We start from the raw sequence: 19,415 nt of genomic DNA on the forward strand, positions 1-19,415 counted from the left end.
AGGGTAGATTAAACATGCATGAACACATGTACAAACAATGTGGTTAGCTACGTACCCGGAGTTGGAGGGTGTGACGGAGGATAGTTCCCTCTAAGGCGTGGATCCACTTCTCTCGCTCATCCGCATCTCGAGCTGACGGCAGAAACACACACACACACGCACGCACGCACGCACACACGCACACACGGTGAGCCATGTTTTCCATTGAGACATAACCAGAAGCTGTGCTCAAGTTACACACACCAAGGTAACAGTGAGATGACATGAGCACTGGTGGTGTAGAGATGGAGAGTAAAGGAAAACTAAAGGTTTTTAAAACATACGATAAACAATAAAAGCTGTGTTAATGATTTTGTTGCACAGTAAAACCGTGACAATTCAAATAAAAAAAATGCTAATAATCTAGCTTTGAGAGCATTTTCCAATGAGCATCCTTCTGTTCTGTGAGAAAGTGATGAGATGACGCCAGACAAAGGTCAGATTATCTGCAACATGAAACAGTGACTCTGCACAAGCTCCAGGACACGCAACAAACCCAAGATAATTCATTTTTGGTACAAAGAGACCTCGCGTTGGTCTTGAGATGATAAAATGAAGTTCCAATATAAACTGATATGCTCTATTTTCCAATAAATTGCACTTTCACATTTCATGGACTATTTTGTTGACGCCCACAAAGCTGCTTTTATTCTGCTTCCAACATGCAGGACAGTCACCCCCATGTAATAAAACATCAACTTAAAAAGCTGCGAGAGGAACTTACATGCACCTAAACCAAGTAAATTTTCACTGAGCTGAAAGCAAGGCTACAACAGATGAATGGCTGTCCAAGCACCCAGGATGAACCATTCTACAGCAGAAAAGCTTTTAAAGACATTAAAAGGCAGCTGAAGCTCGGGCCAATCCACTCAGACACAGCCTCAGTGGCCTCTCACTCTCCCCTTCAGTCAAACAGACTCAACGGATGAGCAGATTATGGAGGTTAACGTTGTTTAGCTGCTATTCCTGAAGGAGGTGAGGCAGTAGCACAACCACTCAAGGAAAACAACTGACTGGATCTGTAGTAGTTTTTCTACCAGTTTCACATCCCCATGGTTTACTTTCACATCTAGGTGCTTAGCTAATAGCAGTGTGTAGACGAACACAAATAAACATCAGAAAAACCTTGCTCATCTTCTGAGTCAAATACTCAAACACATTCTTATTCAAACAGTAACATTAAAGGTGCATGATATCAGAAATAAGTAAGAATGACATCTTGTGGTCAAATTTGGGTACTGCAGTATATTTTCAAAACAAACGGGTGACTTTGTGACCCCCTTTGGTGAGATACATGGCTGTTGCCGGTTATGGCTCCACTCCGGAAGATTTTAGATGGCGAGTCATACACAGTAAATTTAGATAAATACATTACAAAAGTAACTTGAAATTTTTAGAGCCAACGATTCGTTTCTCATTCACCGTTAGCATTCTTAGCTCAACATTCGCCTCTAGCCTTACACCGGGTCCACACCGGAGGCATCAGCAGTGTGGAACGGCAGTGGGACGGTTTACTTGTGTGCTCTGCAGTGCGTCAATCCACACCAAGGGAGTCTCAGCGGTGGAGTGGCATCACTGCCGTCGTCCTCACTGAACCCGCAATATCAAAAAATCCCTCGAGACTTCAAAGGTCATGGTTTGTTTATTCCATCTGCCATTAAGATGAAGGAGATCACATTTGATATTACTGTTTGTCATATATAATGTTGTTCTCCACCACTGCCAAAATTAAAGCCATGAAAAACACAAGGTTGCCCTCCTCAAACGACACTGGTAGTAAATAAGCCGTCAGGTCACATGTATAATCTACATAAATACAAAACACATCTTTGCAATGTACTTTTATTTTGACAATTAACAATACTGTGTGCGGTTTCCCGTCTTGCCCTATGTTAATTGCATGACTTGACACATCCCAGAAGCATCTAGCAGCAACAACAGAACCCAATCCTACCCTTAGTGACACGGTGCAATGTGGTACCACGTCGCGCTGCTTCTGGGATGTGTCTGAAAAATTCTGTGACACGGCCGGTTTGGATCAACCCCATAGACCATAATGAATTCTATGTGAAGCAGAGATGCTCTGCTGCTGTTCTGTGCTACCGAAGCTTCCAGTGTGGACTTGGCGCCTCTTTCAGTGCGCCCCAGGGCAGCTGTGGCTACATCGTAGCTCATCCCCACCAGCGTGTGAATGTGTGTGTGAATGACTGATTGTGTTGTAAAGCACCTTGGGGGGTTTCAGGACTCTAGAAGGTGCTATATCAAATACAGGCTATTCACCAAAACATCCCAACTGCATGGGGAGTTTGAACTAAAAGTTTCTAGATCTAAGGATGGTTAGACTTTCTATTATGTGGTGTACATTTTTTCCAAAGATGATTTGCAGAATCAGAAAATTAAAAGAAAATTATGGGATTTTTTTACAGTCTGGTTATGAGACATTTTGTAGCAATAAGAATTTTAATAGGACAACAACAGGAGACAAAAGTCTAAAAGTCACCTTGGTTGACTGTTTTACTTCTACAACTCTGTAAAAAATGGTCTTTAACAACTCGCTCTTAAACTTTACAATACTGCATTACACCTACAGTCAGGTCCATAAATATTGGGAAATTGACACAATGCTAACATTTTTGGCTCTATACACCACCACAATGGATATCAAATGAAACGAACAAGATGTGCTTTAAATGCAGACTGTCAACTTTTATTTGAGGTATTTACATCCAAATCAGGTGAACGGTGTAGGAATTACAACAGTTTGCATATGTGCCTCCCACTTGTTAAGGGACCAAAAGTAATGGGACAGAATAAGAACCATAAATCAAACTTATACATTTCAATACTTGGTTGCAAATCCTTTGCAGTCAATTACAGCCTGAAGTCTGGAACACACAGACATCACCAGACGTTGGGTTTCATCCCTGGTGATGCTCTGCCAGGCCTCTACTGCAACAGTCTTCAGTTCCTGCTTGTTCCTGGGGCATTTTCCCTTCAGTTTTGTCTTCAGCAAGTGAAATGCACGCTCAATCAGATTCAGGTCAGGTGACTGACTTGGCCATTGCAAAACAGTCCACTTGTTTCCCTTCAAAAACCCATTGGTTGCTTTTGCAGTATGCTTTGGGTCATTGTCCATCTGCACTGTGAAGCGCCGTCCAATGAGTTCTGAGGCATTTGGCTGAATATGAGCATATTATATTGCCCGAAACACTTCAGAATCCATCGTGCTGCTTTTGTCAGCAGTCACATCATCAATAAATACAAGAGAACCAGTTCCACTGGCAGCCATACATGCCCACGCCATGACACTTCCAGCACCATGCTTCACTGATGAGGTGGTATGCTTAGGATCATGAGCAGTTCCTTTTTGTCTCCATGCTCTTCTCTTCCCATCACTCTGGTACAAGTTGATCTTGGTCTCATCTGTCCATACGATGTTGTTCCAGAACTGTGAAGGCTTTTTTAGATGTTGTTTGGCAAACTCTAATCTGGCCTTCCTGTTTTTGGGGCTCACCAATGGTTTACATCTTGTGGTGAACCCTCTGTATTCACACTGGTGGAGTCTTCTCTTGATTGTTGACTTTGACACAGATACACCTACCTCCTGGAGAGTGTTCTTGATCTGGCCAACTGTTGTGAAGGGTGTTTTCTTCACCAGGGAAAGGATTCTTCAGTCATCCACCACAGTTGTTTTCCGTGGTCTTCCAGGTCTTTTGGTGTTGCCGAGCTCACCGGTGCGTTTCTTCTTTTTTGAGAATGTTCCAAACTGTTGTTTTGGCCACGCCTAATGTTTTTGCTATCACTCTGATAGGTTTCTTTTGGTTTTTTTCAGCCTAATGATGGCTTGCTTCACTGGTAGTGACAGCTCTTTGGATCTCATCTTGACAGTTGACAGCAACAGATTCCAAATGCAAATAGCACACTTGAAATGAATTCTGGATCTTTTATCTGCTCATTGTAATTGGGATAATGAGGGAATAACACACACCTGGCCATGGAACAGCTGAGAAGCCAATTGTCCCATTACTTTTGGTCCCTTAACAAGTGGGAGGCACATATGCAAACTGTTGTAATTCCTACACCGTTCACCTGATTTGGATGTAAATACCTCAAATGAAAGCTGACAGTCTGCAGTTAAAGCACATCTTGTTCGTTTCATTTGATATCCATTGTGGTGGTGTATAGAGCCAAAAATGTTAGCATTGTGTTGATGTCCCAATATTTATGGACCTGACTGTACAAGAAGAAGTCTCACAGCCGCTGTTTCATAACAGAGAACTGCAGAATAAACCCAATTACCGTGTGCGCCGATGAAAAAAAGCACAGCAAGGAAGCAAGACTTTCAGAAGAGCAAAGGAGGAACTGAGCTGAACACAGGGAAACTCTAAATGTTTCCATCAGCGCACGCACGCATGCACGCACACACACACACACCTTTCCAAATACAAGAACTAAAATAAATGGAAAATGTACTAAAATACTTGGGCACACCTACATGTTGTTTCAGTCATCTGACTGGTTGTGTTGTCACTGCTGATAGACACAATGTCAACATTAGAGAAACTATACACTACAAACAGAGAAATGTATCTGTGTTCACATCATCTGTCACACCATATAATGCAGATTATCCACCTGTAAAAAGGTTAAAGAATGTGTAGTCCATATCACATTATCTTAAAAGTGCAAACTCAGCCCTCTAAATCCTGTTGTCATCTATTTTATCATAAATCTCATACTTTTGTCATTTTTGACACTTTGATACTTTTTGCAAGAACCAAAGTCAAGAGCACACATGCAAAACATGCCTGAATCAAAAGAAGCACCACTGACACATCATAACCCCAATCAAATGCAAACATCAATAATATTTTCCTTTCATTCATTCTGCACAGTAAATAAAACAGAACCATTAAAGTAGGGCCTGTTTACCGGCACAGTGCTGCCATCAGCTAATAATTCGGTGGGCAGTCATTTTAAGCGGATGCGTAGCCAACTGTAAAGAAAGCACTTATGTGATTGAACGTGTCACTTCATATGACCGCTGCAGTCTGGGAGATTATATTTGAAAATCGGCTGCAGCTCGAGACTTCGCAAATGAACACAACAAGCGAACAGCATCAATGATGCGACTTTTATCCAAAGACGTTTTCTGCCACGTCTAATCTTCGTGTGATGCTTCTGCTCCTTCACTCAAAAAGCTTATGTGAATTATGCTTAACATGTCTTTCTCCCCTTGTCACCCTGAAATGAGCTGATGAAATGTCATCATATATGCTCCAATGGGATGATGTCCAACTGCAACAAGTCAAAACAGAGACGGAAAATATGCTCAAGTTTAGACATTAGCCTAATTTGTTCATTTATTATATGATCATACTCCAACTGTACAGCCAGAACTGCAGAAAGAGTGTAAAAAATACAAAAGTAGCAGAAGAGTACAACTGATGAGTAAGGACCAGAAACGTAAGGATGTTCTGGGAATGCTGGGTGGCCTTCTGACATCGGAGAGAGCTAATGACAAAGGACTGACGGCTTCTGCAGATGAGAGAATGTGAGCAAAGAGGGAAAAAGAGGAAAGGGCTTTTCAGGCATCTATGATGCACCACTGGCAGATTGGACCCCATAAATAATGGATGATTCTCTAAATAGATGACAGAGCTGCACTCGTGACTGGTCAGTTTCTAGAAATTGTTTTTCCTCTCCTGTAAAGTCAAATCTCACATACTTGAGAGCTGTTAGGGTATTAAGTTCTCACGAGCCACTTTACAGGTGATAAATCACTGGAAAATTCAATTCTGGTTCTGGTCGGTCAAACAGTCCACGCATTGAGTCACACATATCTGAACAGACACATTTAGACGGTGCGGAAACTGCATTACATGAACAGACGGAGATCATTTTACACCGGTGGAGAGTTCCTGCTCCTGACCAACATCCTGTGCAGGTTTTCATGTCCACGCACACAGCTGATGTAGACAGGATCTGGGGCTATCGTACAGAAGTGCTGATTTTCGTGCTCGTCCTCTAGAGTCGACACGTGATGCTCTTCAGGAGGACAGGCATTTTTAACAGTAGTTTCACAAACTAATACACGACCATAGAGGTCACAGTCTTTAAGTTCTGAGTGAGGACATGCAGCTTAGGAATATGAATATATTCTGAAATAAGATCTTTTAAAGGGTAAATCTGTCATTTTATGCTGCCATACGGTTCTCTACTAACTCTGCAAACACTCCATATGTAAAAAAATAAATAAATCCAGCTTTTTCCTGTGTGTGTTTGGTTCCGGAATTAAATGCCAATATTGAGTCAGTTTAAAAAGTTCCCGATTGTGACATCACAGTAGGGCAAATTTGCATAGAACCCTGTCGCATCTGTCGAGTCTCAATAAAATTGTAAAGTATCCTACATTATTGTTAACAGAGATGCGGAGTAAGGATACAGTGCAGGGCTGGGCAATAAATAGAAAAGGTTTCGTTATCGAAATTTCTGACTCTTAGAGATCATTTTTACCATGTCAATACATTTATGAATAAAAAAAAAGATGTGTGTAGGTTAGCAACGCTCATGTAACTGCCAGCTGTTTCCTGATCAGAAAAATCCTTCGCTGCCAGCATTTAAGGTTTTTTTGTAGAGTCACAAAAAAAAAGGAGTCTATGATGATGTCCATAACCAAAACTAACAAGACTAAGAAACAAAGAGGAGACTCACCTCTTACATCAAGAAGAATAGTCTGTTTCGAGCGTTATCCGTTCTTTCATAATTCGTTGTCGAATTGTTATCGGCAGAAGCTTTTCCGGTTCGCACCTCACTTATTTTACAGCAGCGGCCCAAAACGATCTCCTAACACATGAATTTTCTGCTTCCTGATCACGTGACATGTGACGTACGCGGAAGAAGATCGGCTTCAGAGCTGGGATGTTTGTTCTCATGGTGCGGGGGCTCGTTCCGACGCCCACACAGTAAAAAAAAAAAAAAGCAAATGAGGACTTTAGTCGTCAATGGCAGTTAATGAGTTAAAAAGCGATACCACCTTGAGTCACGTAAAAATGTGACTCAACATAATACTTGTGACAGACCCATCCCCGTCCCAGTGGACAACTTTTGTTTCTACGCAAACTACTACTTATCGTTTATTTATTGTTAGAGGTGAAAACCTCAATATATTGTGATATTGATTTTAGGCCATATCGCCCAGCCCTACTAGGTCTTGGAAGTCCTTAGGATTGCTTTGGAGGAGCTGGCCGGCTGGAGAGAAAGATGTTTGCTTCTCTGATTCTTTGCTAAGCTGCTTTCCCCACAACCCAACTCCAGAATAAGCAGAAGACAGCGGGTTGATGAATGAAGACACTTTTGAGAACCTTGAACATTACACAGCAAGACTAGTCAGCAAACTTCATCTGATGAAGTGAGCTGCACCTACTCTCCATGTCATGTCAGCAGATAAGGAAGATTTACATGCTTTTAAATGAACATTTAAACACACGTGGGTGAATGAAGAACAACCTGAGGGATTTTCTGCTTTTAGATCATTTGGATGTGATTAAGAGCTTTAACTAGAACACTGTTGGTAAAGCAAGCGGGAATGAGACTCGTAATTCCCCGTTTTTACTGTGTCAAATGCCAAGCCTATCAGGGGATAGGTGGACGTGGCTAGCAGCAGCCTAGGGCTGCCCCATAGGGACAGAGCCCTGAAATGGCTCATTCTGGAAGGTACTGAAAATGCCAAGAAGAGAGTTGATGAGATTGCTTGAAGGAAGGAACTTCATGAGCATGTTTTGTATAGACCATATAACTATTATAAACTTTAAAAAATCAAAATATTCTCAAAGAGTACAAATTAATTATTTCAAAAGAATAATTTTTATTAAGATTAATAAATATTTGTGGAAATGTTTTCTGCGCCCGTCCATCAATGTGACTCAAACCAGAATAACATCTGCATTTAGACATCATCTTCATTTTCAGACAGTATGAGCCTACAATCTGATGCACAAAGCTGTATCTGACCACATTAAGGCATTAAACCCAACAACAAACTCAAATCAGTTTTAACATGAAACTTGATATTATTGGACTACCATTAATATCAGCCGATATCTGCATTAAAAAGCAATTTTGGAAAATATCGGTTTCAGTTTCTAGTCTTTTAATGACTCAACATTTACATACCATACACACATTATACATCAAACTCTTCAGCTACTTCTCCCCTCTCTCAAAATGTCAAAATATAACAGATCTGAGGTAAAATGTTTTAGATATTTTTGTTTATTTGGTACAACTTGTGAAGTAGAAATCTGATGACTAAAACAAAACCAAGAATCTTCACTCAAGGCTAATTTTCTTACCTGAAGATATTTATAAATGTTTTATCATCATTGCTGCAATATAAAGAAAAAGATGATAATACATAACTAACTAATACACACATCTTAGCGTCACGCTTAGGGAGAATGAGATTCAGCTGCTGGTGGAGACAAAATAAACATGGAACTTTTCCTGTTGCTAACTGAAATTGAGGTCGTTGTCATTTTGCACAGAAAATGTTTATAATTTAAGCATGAATGATAGGAGATATGTGTTGTTAGTAACTTTAAATGTTTTAGTATTATAAAAGGAGGGGGACACAGCATATATCGGCATCGATAATTAAGAGTCAGACAATATCGGTAAAAAAGTCAATATCGAGCATTCGTATAAAAAACACAGAGCAGGAAACGCATCACCATACCAAGGAGGGAAAGCCTGAAATCACTGTTTAATCAATCCAGCAACAACAACATCAATATTAATAATAAACATCCTCAGGAACAACAAACAGCTTCTAAACATAGAGCCCGTCTCCTCCAATTCCTCAACACCCACTGCAGTCTGCTTCACACGGCGCTGAAATGCCCTTCAACCTCGTTCCCAAACCAAAACACCAGAATGAAAGGGAACATTGTGCTCCACCCTGACTCTACATCCCAGAAGACAAACAACACCTCCAGCTCTGGCAGGCATGCCGACCGTGAGACGTGCGCGCCTTCCTCCTTACCCTTGCGTTTGTAGAACCACAGCATACAGCTTCGGAACACAGACATGGGACAGGGCATGGAGAAGGTGAGAGAGGCCGGGGACCCATGGACTGTGGCTAGTGACCCTCAAGAGGTGAGGTGGTGGCGGTAGAGTGTGCAGGCGGAATGGGTATGGACGGACAAATGGGAGGACGGTGATGAAGCAAACTTAGAGGCGGTTAGGTGACCTGGTGAGCAAAATAGTAAAAAAAAAAGAAAAAGGTGTCTGCAGTGGACTGGACAGCTCAAACAAGAGAGAAGGATTGATTAGATGGGAGGGGCAGTCGTTTCCCTTTGAAGTGAATAGTTATTAAATAGGAGGAGCAGAAGTGGTGCAGCGAAGGATGATCAGCAGCAGCAACAAGGAGACCTGAGCTCAGCTCCAACCTCAGCAGTATTCCCTCATAATTCCCAGAGGCTCAGCTGTAGAGACACGAGCAGCAATCTTCCTCTTCCACTAGTCCAGAGGGACGGAGAAAAAGAAAAAAAAACTTCCACTTGCTTCTTTTTTTCCCCTCTTTAGAAATTTCAGTTTGGCTTAAAATGAGACAAATCTCGTCAGACTAAGTGGGAGACACAGCTCGGCTGCATGCAGCACACTGTGCCTGTGTGTGCATGTGCTTCCTGGCATTAGAGCAAACCAAGTCTTTAAAGGTGGGGAGGGATGGAGGAGTGAGAGGAGGACTGGCGGAGAGGGAATGAACCGCACAGATGGATGCAAACAAGATCCCAGGGAAGGAGAGGCAGGGACGGCAGCGGAGAGAAGGAGGCACGAAGAGGACAGCTCACCTTGGAAATGGAAAGTCTTCTGGTCCACAGTGATGGTGAATGTGCTGTCGTCCTCGTCATCGATGCCAATCACAGCTCCCTGACCAAACAGAGAGAGAAGCAGAGGCAGTCAGGCAGCAGGACACGTCATACTTTACTTTCCATCCCCATCTTCATGCCCTCCACATGTCCCAGCAACCACAACAGAAAAACCACTAATAACAAATCTGCCTCCTCAGCAGCTCTCTCTCTCTCTCATTCAAAATCTCCAGTTTTTCTTGCCTTGTCATCTCTTTCCCACACTCACCGTGTTTCTCTCTCACAAGCTCATATGAATGCAGTCTTTTGGAACATGGGAGAAAGGAGGGGAAAGGAGGAGGTGGGATTTGGGAGAGTGAAGGAAGAGAAAAAGCAGGGGAGGGTGGAGGAATACAGGGACTAGCAGAAACCTAGCAAAAAATAAATAAATAAATAAAACTGCAGGGAAACAGCCTGCTGGCTAGCTGAAACCCAAGACCCCAGCAATAAAAACTGACCGTTTTTTTCTAGGAGATGCAACGAAAATCATTAATATTACAAGGAAAGCAGGAAACATTCCAAACAGATAAAAAATATTTTGTAGCTCTGCAAAAAAATCCTCCATCACGCTTAAATGGATTATTCTAATTCATTCTGACTTAAATCTGATGTGTTTTAAATAAGCTTAATAGTATTTTCTATTACTTGTTAGACTGCAGTGAGACGGTGCCTTTCCTAAGATAAACAAAGAAACATGCACCTTGTGATCCTGCAGCAACAGCCCAGGATAAGTTAATAATATAAGACTTTGACACAAGAGGCACCATGCTAAATCCTCACAAATCATCCATATTAATCATTGAGGAAAGTGTAGATTAACATAAACATATAGAGTTATCGGGTCTGCATTAAAACAGATTACAAAAGTACTAATCTGAACAAGTTTGTAAAGTTTTGTTGCATTAAAGACAGAAAAATTTTCTTTCTTTGAAAAAGCTAGATAAACCCTGGCATCCCACAAAGAAATGATTTCAATAGTTTTGGTGCATAAAACTAGTTAGAAAAATAAAAGATTTTCATGCAAAAAAAAAATTCTTCAGGTCTAATTGTTTCACTCTAAAAAACAAACAAAACAAAAGCATCTTCTGTAGATGTGTAAAAATGTTCTCAGAATGCAACGTTGTGGTTCCAGGAGATACGTCCTCTTTTCACTGAGAACTGAGGAAGTTAAGATTTTAAAAGCAGCTTTTGTCAATGTATCTGAGAGACCATGGCTTATTTATCTAAAACATCTCATTTTCTAAACACAAACTGAGAAACAAGTGACACACCGTACTAGTAAAGCAGAGACGTCTGTTCTGATCGGTATTAAAATTTGGAAGAGAGGAACTTTTCACCCCGTGTCTGACTAAACCCAAAGAGTCACCTATAAATCAGAAATACATAATTGAGTTTGATCTGAAAGCAGACGTCGAAACCGTGAGACCTTAGAGCAGCTGGTGAACACACAAGTTTGTTTATTTTTATATTCATAACCTCTGACGTCTTGTTTAGATGGACCAACATTCTTGTCACTAAGCTATCAGACGTGATATGATGATTGAGTCACGTTAACACAAACAGTGACAACAGAAAACAAGGAACAGCAAGCTGATCTTTGTCCACAGCTACTTCCATATCCACTGTTCGGTGATGTCATTTTCAGAGGGCCTGACTGCAGTGACACACGCCGTGCAGGAAATATAAAAATATATATATATCTATCCATTCAAATAATTATTTGCACAGCTTTAGATTTAAAAATGTTAGATTGAGTCTAAAGAATACAATGCATCAATCCTTCTAGAAACACCATTCTTCCTGATCCAAGTCTGAATAAATAGGAAAAAATTATCTTTTTACATAATAAACAGGACAAAGTGGTTAGAACTCTGCTGCCATCTGGTGGACAACAATGGATATTGCAAACACATTGTGCCTAGTTTATGCTTCTGCTGAGTGTGGGTGAAGGCTGCTGAAATGATCAACTCTCCAAGGATAGAACTGCTCTATTCCAGAGGTGCTGAGGGCATGTGTGTGTGTGTACGTGTGTGTGTGTGTGTGTGTGTGTGTACTTGCTTAATTATCCTACTTAGAACAAAACTGGCATATTCACTAATCTTTTGAAGACCGATGGGCTTATTAGGACCAAAATCGAGCCCTAATACAGTGGACCCCCCGTTTTAGGCTTAGGCGTGACGTTTAGAGGTAAGATGTGAATTGAGTTTTTGTTACAGTTAGGTTTAGGAATACACTGGTTAGGGATAAATGCAGTTACTAAAATGAATGGAAGTCAATACAAAGTCCTAATATGGGTAGAAAAATGAACTTGTGTGTGTGAGTGAGTGAGTGAGTGAGTGAGTGAGTGAGTGAGTGAGTGAGTGAGTGAGTGAGTGAGTGAGTAAAGCATAGAAGAGGATGGAACAGTAGGAGCATGGCTTCAGGAACCTTACCCTGAGTCGCACACAGCCTCTTCTGGATCCTCGCATCATTTTGTCTTTGGACTGAAAAGAAAAAGAAGTCAGGTGTAAAGAAAGTCTGTATAATCTACAGAGCACCAGGAGTAATGTTGTAAATGAATGTACCCAAAGATACTATGGTGGCAAACTGACAGGTTTAAGTAATAAAATGAAGTTTAAATAGCTGGTATTGGGTATAGGGAGCCTAAGTCACTGTCAGTGTTAATTTTGACAGGAAATTTTAATTTTATTTTAGTCTTAGTCCAATTTTAGTCATTAGATTTATTTTAGTTTTAGTCCCATTTTAGTCGATGAAAATAAGCAATTTTAGTCAACAAAATACATATATTTTTTCTAATGAAGTAATTTCCTACTTTTGTATAGAGCATGGAAAAAGTAGTAGTGTAATTTAATACAGAGGGTCCAAACTCTTAACCACCACTGATCAGATATAGCACACACAGCTAAAAACATAGAATATTTGAATGAAAAAAAAAACACTTCACATGTTTAACACTTACATGACTAATAAAAAACAAAAAGCACACTGGGAATTACAAAGGTTCTCTTTTTAGCAATTGCACAACAAGCATTTTTCAAACTAGCATGCTGAGGGCATGCATTTTTCCAGAAACTTTCCACGATAAAATGGTTAACACCCCAAAATAAGTACAGTACAGGACCTGTAAGCTGTCAAGTTACGTGTGTCTTTTTGGTATTTAACGTACCGGTAAACAGGGTCCGAAATTAACACTCGCCAAATGTGAGCAAATTGCTCCATTTGGCGAGTACATTTTTGAGCTCTACCTGCCACCTGGCGAGTAAATGTTTGCACCAAATTAGTTATGTTTATCAGTCATCTTCCATGGATTTCTGATACTCCTCCCACCTGCATGCAACGTACACAAACGTACGCGAAACGTGAACGCCGCATCCAACGTCATTTCCACCTATCCCATTCAATCAGTTTATCAAGTTAGCAGTTAGCTTCGTGTTAAAACTAGCGGTGAAATGTGGCGGTTTTTAACTGGAGTCAGCCAGCCTTCCAAAAGAAAACTCGTTGAACTGGAAGAAAATCCACCAGGACCAGTGGCAACCAGAAGATTTTGTGAAAAGTGGCAGACAATGGCTACATTATGATGGCCACGTAGCGTTGCTGCCTTTCACAGACAACTGTCCCTCAGCATTCTTCAAATATCCAAAAGATGCCCGTACTTCCGACTTTGTCTTCTTTGAGGGATAATAAATGTCCCAAGTGCTGCCGTCTCCTCCTGCCTTCATTTCAGCTTTAGCTTAAAGAAAGTTTTGGTTGTAAACAACAAAGTGCGCATGTGCCGTCGGCAACTTCAGCAGATGATACGGTGGCTGGTAAGGGTCACCGCGCCTACACCGCAGCCACGGTAATCCACCGAGATTATATATATATATATATATATATTTTTAAAACAAGACGGTTATTATTGTTGTCAACTTCTTTACCGGGGTTTACCGCTACACCGGTTACCGTGACAACCCTAGCCCTGACACACTTTCAGATATTCTCATGGTGCAGCTGTGTTCTCCAGAGATCAAGGACTAGGACCCAAATGAGGCTGTAATGCTTTGGCACAAAGACGGTGTCAGAAGCAGGAGGCCAGACTTCACGGACAGAGAAAACAAGGAGTCTGACAAGACTTCAATAAAAGAGTTCATAAAAACATCTCTAAAAATAAATAAATAAATAGTAAAAATGACAAAAGAGTTGTTTTTCTTATTAATTGATGTTTTAATTATTTTTTCACTCTGTTTGGAATCAACATAATATAGAATAACATGCTTTAGGTAGATCTAAATCATTTAGAATTTTGGCCTGTAAAAAATATGCTTGGCCGGTAGATTTTCATCATCTACCAGCCAACTTGGCCGGTGAGTAGAAAATTTAATTTCGGACCCTGTCCATACATCTCCGAGCAAACATGGAGAAGTTGATTATTATTATGGTAGGCCTAGCGTCACCTCTAAACAAAGCGGACTCTGATTGGTTCTCTTCTCGCTTAGTCCCGTCTGTTCAATTTGTTGACTGGTCCATTTATTTGCGTCATGCATCTTTCCTGTCTTCTGATTAGATATTCGTCATCGTGGATTTTCGTCTCGTCTTTCATTCGTTGACTAAAAGTTTCAATCAATTGAATTACCATCTTCGTCTTTTTCCAAGCTTTTATTTTGAAATTGTTTCATTTTCATCTGTAAATATATTTTCGTGACGAAAAAAAAGAAGAAAATATTTTGTCAACAAAATTACCACTGGTCACTGTCACTGTCTGATTTCGAATCAAACCTAAAAGGATGCAAAGGGGGCGTGGTCATCTTCAGCACTTGAGAATCGGGGTACCCTACACACTCGAAACCTGGCCGGGATCACACAATTGAAGGGTGCAACGATGGACGTGCAAGTATTGGGATTGGGCCATTCACATCCTGCTGCTGATGAGCTACAATGCAGCTACAGCTGCCCTAGGGTGCACTGACAGAAGCAAGACTGCCAAACACTGGCACTACCGGTCGTTCCGAACACCAACAGCAGGCAAGGCAGGTTAAGTGTTGTGCCCAAAGACACCACTGACAGACGGAGCAGGACTCAATCCCACAACCCTCTGGTTATGAGATAGGCACTTAACTCCTTTACCAATATTGGGGTAGAAGACTATTTTAAAGCTTAGCCTGCTAAAGTTAAAACCAGAGTGTCTGATCATATTTCAAAAATAAGTAAAAAAAAAAAAAGGTTTCTCAGTGAACTTAGCCTTTATTAAGAAAAATGTCTGTAAAAACACCCAATATATCTGTACATTTGGGTCATTTTGGTTAAAGTAAGAACATCTGGAATAAACCTGTAGACCCTTATTTAAGTAGGCCAGCTCTATGTGACATTAGTACACAGATAACTGCTGCCCAGTCCTTAGGGTAAGTGGAACTCAGTCATCCATTTATGACTTAATGTGTTGCACAAGCCTCTTGCATTGGAAGTTTACATTTTACATTACTGAAATAAAAAATGTAAAAGACAGAGGTTGATTTCAAACGTGGCACTTTACATTCTAATAGAGGAAGTGCCAATCTATACCTTAATTATTGTAAACAAATCTATTAAATTGGGAAAAACAGAAAAAGCTGACTTAATAAATATTTCACATAATCTCAGATAACAAGTAGAGTTAAACAAGGTCCATACTGTTCACTGATCATCAAAAAAGAACTTTGTTTTTGTCTTGTAACTAGCTGAATTGAAGACCAAGATGGGTTTTAATACAGACATGATGTGGCTGTCAGTTAAGGTTCTAAAGACGGCATATCTGATCAAAAAAACAAAAATGTTACAAAACCAAAAATTATTTTCTTATTGTTCTCTCATCATCTTCACCAGATAATTCTGGTGAATTTATGAAATCCAATCCCACATAATCAACCATCAACCCATTAAACAGATATTTTAGTTATACACCAAATTACAAACATTTAAGCTGTAGTTTTAGGATTAAATTTGAAATTATATTTCGCTGTAAAGGGTGTAAAACCTAATCTTCTATTGGCAGTTTAACCAGAACTTAACAGGACTCAGTCACGTATGTTATCTAAACAAGATTTGTCTCAGGCTTTGTGACCATTTCCTCCTTAAAAAGGCAAACAGACACTTGAGAGGCTTAAACCAACAAATGCTTAACATTTTCCTGAGTAAATGAATTAAATTAAAGGTGAACAAATAAGTTTACACCCCTTTCTATTCTTTAAAGAAAGTTAGACTCAGGTTTTGTTGGATAAAAGCTGGTTTATTCTCGTGAACTTTGTGCCAATCATCATTGGGATTTCTGTCAGGTACTAAAATAAAATTATACAAAAACTGTTAATACAAACAATTATAAAGCATACAATAACGTGTACAGAAAAGATCCAGGTGTTAAAAGGACAACTTTCTTGGCAGACAAGATCACATTTGGGTTGTTGGAATCTTCAAAACTTGCCTAAATAATAAACAAAATTTACACCTTTAAAAATGACCAGATCGTGTAAACTGCACTGAAATGAGACTGGTCAAAAACTAAGCAGCATCACCGCCCGCAGTCTCTCGCTACTAAATCACAAGTAAGCTAGCGAGTATTGTATTTAACTCACAAAACCAAATGTCACCCCTTCTATCACACCCCTGTAGGATAGGCGTAACAACTATTCGCTAAGCGTGTGTTCCTGATATTAGCTTTGTTAGCCGGAAAAGCTAGCGGAAGTATGGACAAAGTACTGCCACCCGATTAGTCAGTAAACCAAAAGGGCCACAGCTATTGGCCAAAGACTAGATCTGTCATCACTTACACCCGCCTGTCGCGAGCCAGCTGATACTCCCAACTCCTGACAAACACAAGGCCGTTTGTCACTTCTGTTCAGCAACAAGCGACAACTTCTACAACTTCTTTCCCTTAAATGGGTCACTTGAACACACACGAAGCTTAGAGTGAACGTACCGTATAGTATGACAGTAAGCCAGCGTTGTAGTCCAGAACAAACCAGCGATACTGCCAACCTTTCATGACGTTAGTCCACTTGCTCAGCGGCCCTTCCATGATGGACGCCATCTTTCCACAGACTTTGGGTGGGGAGGAGCGGCAGATGGTAAGAGCTTACGTCACGGATGAAGCTGCTCAATTAAAGCTGCAATGGCAAATTTGGAAAACAAATTATTTTTTTCATGCCTCATGCTTCATAACAACGTTCTAACATTGTATAGCTAGAAATATATTGTGGAGATAAAAAATGAATAAAGCGGTTCTCCCACATTTGTCTCAAAACCCCGTTAATAAATTCTTTCTCACCAAAAGCAGCTATTGGGCCATCTGGTTGTCAATCTCCCCTCTCACCACCTTCCCTGGGTCCACCACTCATAGCGCATGAGCGTTTCTCTGCTCAACAGGGCTGCCCTGGCCAAAGTGCCACTCACTGTGGCATTGGCTGCACTCCGCTCTGCCCCTCTCGCCTCATTTGTCCCACACTGCCGGAATGCGGACGTGATTGAGCACATGGGTTTGTGGTCTTTTGTGCCATTCCCATCTGTACCGGGTCGGCCCGGGCCGGGTAGCCCCAGTCGGCCCCAGCCTGGCCCGGTTGATTCCACACATCCTTGCCTTAAGCCCATGTGGGCTGATTCTACCCACCAATCAGAGGCTTGCTCTAATGGAAGGTGTGAATTTGCTGTCAGCAGTGGGTGTGTTGGCCCTGGTCGGCCTGAAGCAGACCCCCTCGAGAAGAGGGCTGAGAATGAGCCTTGGTTGGCCCAGGAAAATTCCAGGCCACCCAGATATGTAAACAACCTACGCTAACCGGCCCGGGCCGACCCGGTACAGATGGGAAGGGCCCAATAGATGTCAAGAGCGCATCTCTGATCACATGGGCGAAGCAAAAGTGCGAGGATAAGTCTGCGGTGTCTCCATTATTAAACAAAAGCAGCCGGAGCAGTCTTGCTTTTGGAGAATGACTCTGATATTCCATCCTGCTTTGCTGTGTCTGGCAGCACTGTGTGTGTGTGTGTGTGTGTGTGTGTGTGTGTGTGTGTGTGTGTGCGCGCGTGTGTGTGTGTGTGTGTGTGTGTGTGTGTGTGACACAGATGTGGAAAATGAAAATTTGGTACAAACTAGAAAGATCTTTTTAAAGAAGTAATCTTATTTAGACAAAATTGAGTTACACTTCTCCCTGTAAAACATAAATTATTATCTAAGCAGCAGTTTCTTTATATGCTTTATTTTTTACGTTGTTCAAACAAGTGTTTTAACGTGGTTAGAGCTGTTGCCTTGCAACAAGAAGGACCTGGGTTCGCTTAACGGCCTGGGATCTTTCTGTATGGAGTTTGCATGTTCTCCCTGTGCATGGGTTCTCTCCGGGTACTCCATCTTCTGTCTGTCTAAATTGTCCTTAGGTGTGTGTGTGTGTGTGTGTGCATGATTGTTTGTCCTGTGTGTCTCTGTGTTGCCCTGTGATGGACTGGCTCTCTGTCCAGGGTGTACCCCGCCTGATTGCCCGTTGACCGCTGGAGATAGGCACCAGCCCCCCTGCGACCCTGCGTGGACAAGCGGGTTCAGAAAATGGATGGATGTTCTAACAAGTGTCCATATAAACACAAGATTTTAAAACTGAAAAGTTTGGACACACCTTCTCGTTCAAAGTGTGTTCTTTATTTTCATGACCATGACCATTTACAAAGGGGCCAACAAGTGCTAAACACCTCTGGGAACTCCTTCAAGACTGTTGGAGAACCATTTCAGGTGTCTACCTCCTGAAGCTCATAAGGAGAATGTCAAGAGTGTGTAAAGCAGAAATCAGAGCAAAGGGTGGCTATCTTGAACAAAATAGAATATAAAACATGTTTTAAGTTATTTCACCTTTTTTGGTCAAGTACATAACTTCACATGTGTTCATTCATAGTTTTGATGCCTTCAGTGAGAATCTACCAATCATGAAAATAAAGACAACACATTGAATGAGGTGTGTTCTCTCTCTCTCTCTCTCTCTCTCTCTCTCTCTCTCTCTCTCTCTCTCTCTCTCTCTCTCTCTCTCTCTCTCTCTCTCTCTCTCTCTCTCTCTCTCTCTCTCTCTCTCTCTCTCTCTCTCTCTCTATATATATCATATATGTATGATAATGTCAACAAGTTAATCTGGAGGAACGACCACATGTGGATGAATGTTTGAGATGTTCAATAATCATTTAAATACAGTGCTCAGAATAAAGGAGTACACCCCACTACATTTGTCAGAAAACCTCTCAAAATCAACATTTTCTATGGGATACCATAATACAAAAAACTCCCACAAAGGGTTTGGACACTTATTTTTGGCAACTTTCCAACATTTTAATGGACTGAATTATCCATTTGCCCAAAAGCAAGAAGACTGTGACATAGTCCTGAATACATTGTTAAAGGACAATTGGTTTTATTTATTTATTTATTTATTTATTTATCTATTTATTGATTGTTCGATTTTATCATTCCTCTAAGAACCCTCAAGGAGAGGG

At 40.9% G+C, this 19,415-nt stretch overlaps 1 protein-coding gene across 7 annotated transcripts in view; it reads right to left on the reverse strand.

Moving 5' to 3' along the window:
* osbpl9 (oxysterol binding protein-like 9) overlaps window positions 1-17,029 on the reverse strand; it is a 43,235-nt gene extending 26,206 nt beyond the window's left edge. For 6 of the 7 annotated variants that reach the window (XM_054752390.2, XM_054752386.2, XM_054752388.2 and 3 more), the window contains exons 1-4: window positions 16,876-17,029; window positions 12,380-12,430; window positions 9,891-9,969; window positions 56-132 (exon numbers count right to left, since the gene is read on the reverse strand). In XM_054752390.2, the coding sequence (XP_054608365.2) occupies window positions 56-132; window positions 9,891-9,969; window positions 12,380-12,430; window positions 16,876-16,986 (318 nt within the window). In that variant the 5' untranslated portion in view covers window positions 16,987-17,029. The remainder of the gene's footprint in view (window positions 1-55; window positions 133-9,890; window positions 9,970-12,379; window positions 12,431-16,875) is intronic. The other variant, XM_070554158.1, reaches the window with a different exon arrangement.
* Window positions 17,030-19,415: the final 2,386 nt, after the last annotated feature.

Source organism: Nothobranchius furzeri, chromosome 8 (genome assembly GCF_043380555.1).
Source record: "Nothobranchius furzeri strain GRZ-AD chromosome 8, NfurGRZ-RIMD1, whole genome shotgun sequence".
Classification (NCBI taxonomy): Eukaryota; Metazoa; Chordata; class Actinopteri; order Cyprinodontiformes; family Nothobranchiidae; genus Nothobranchius; species Nothobranchius furzeri.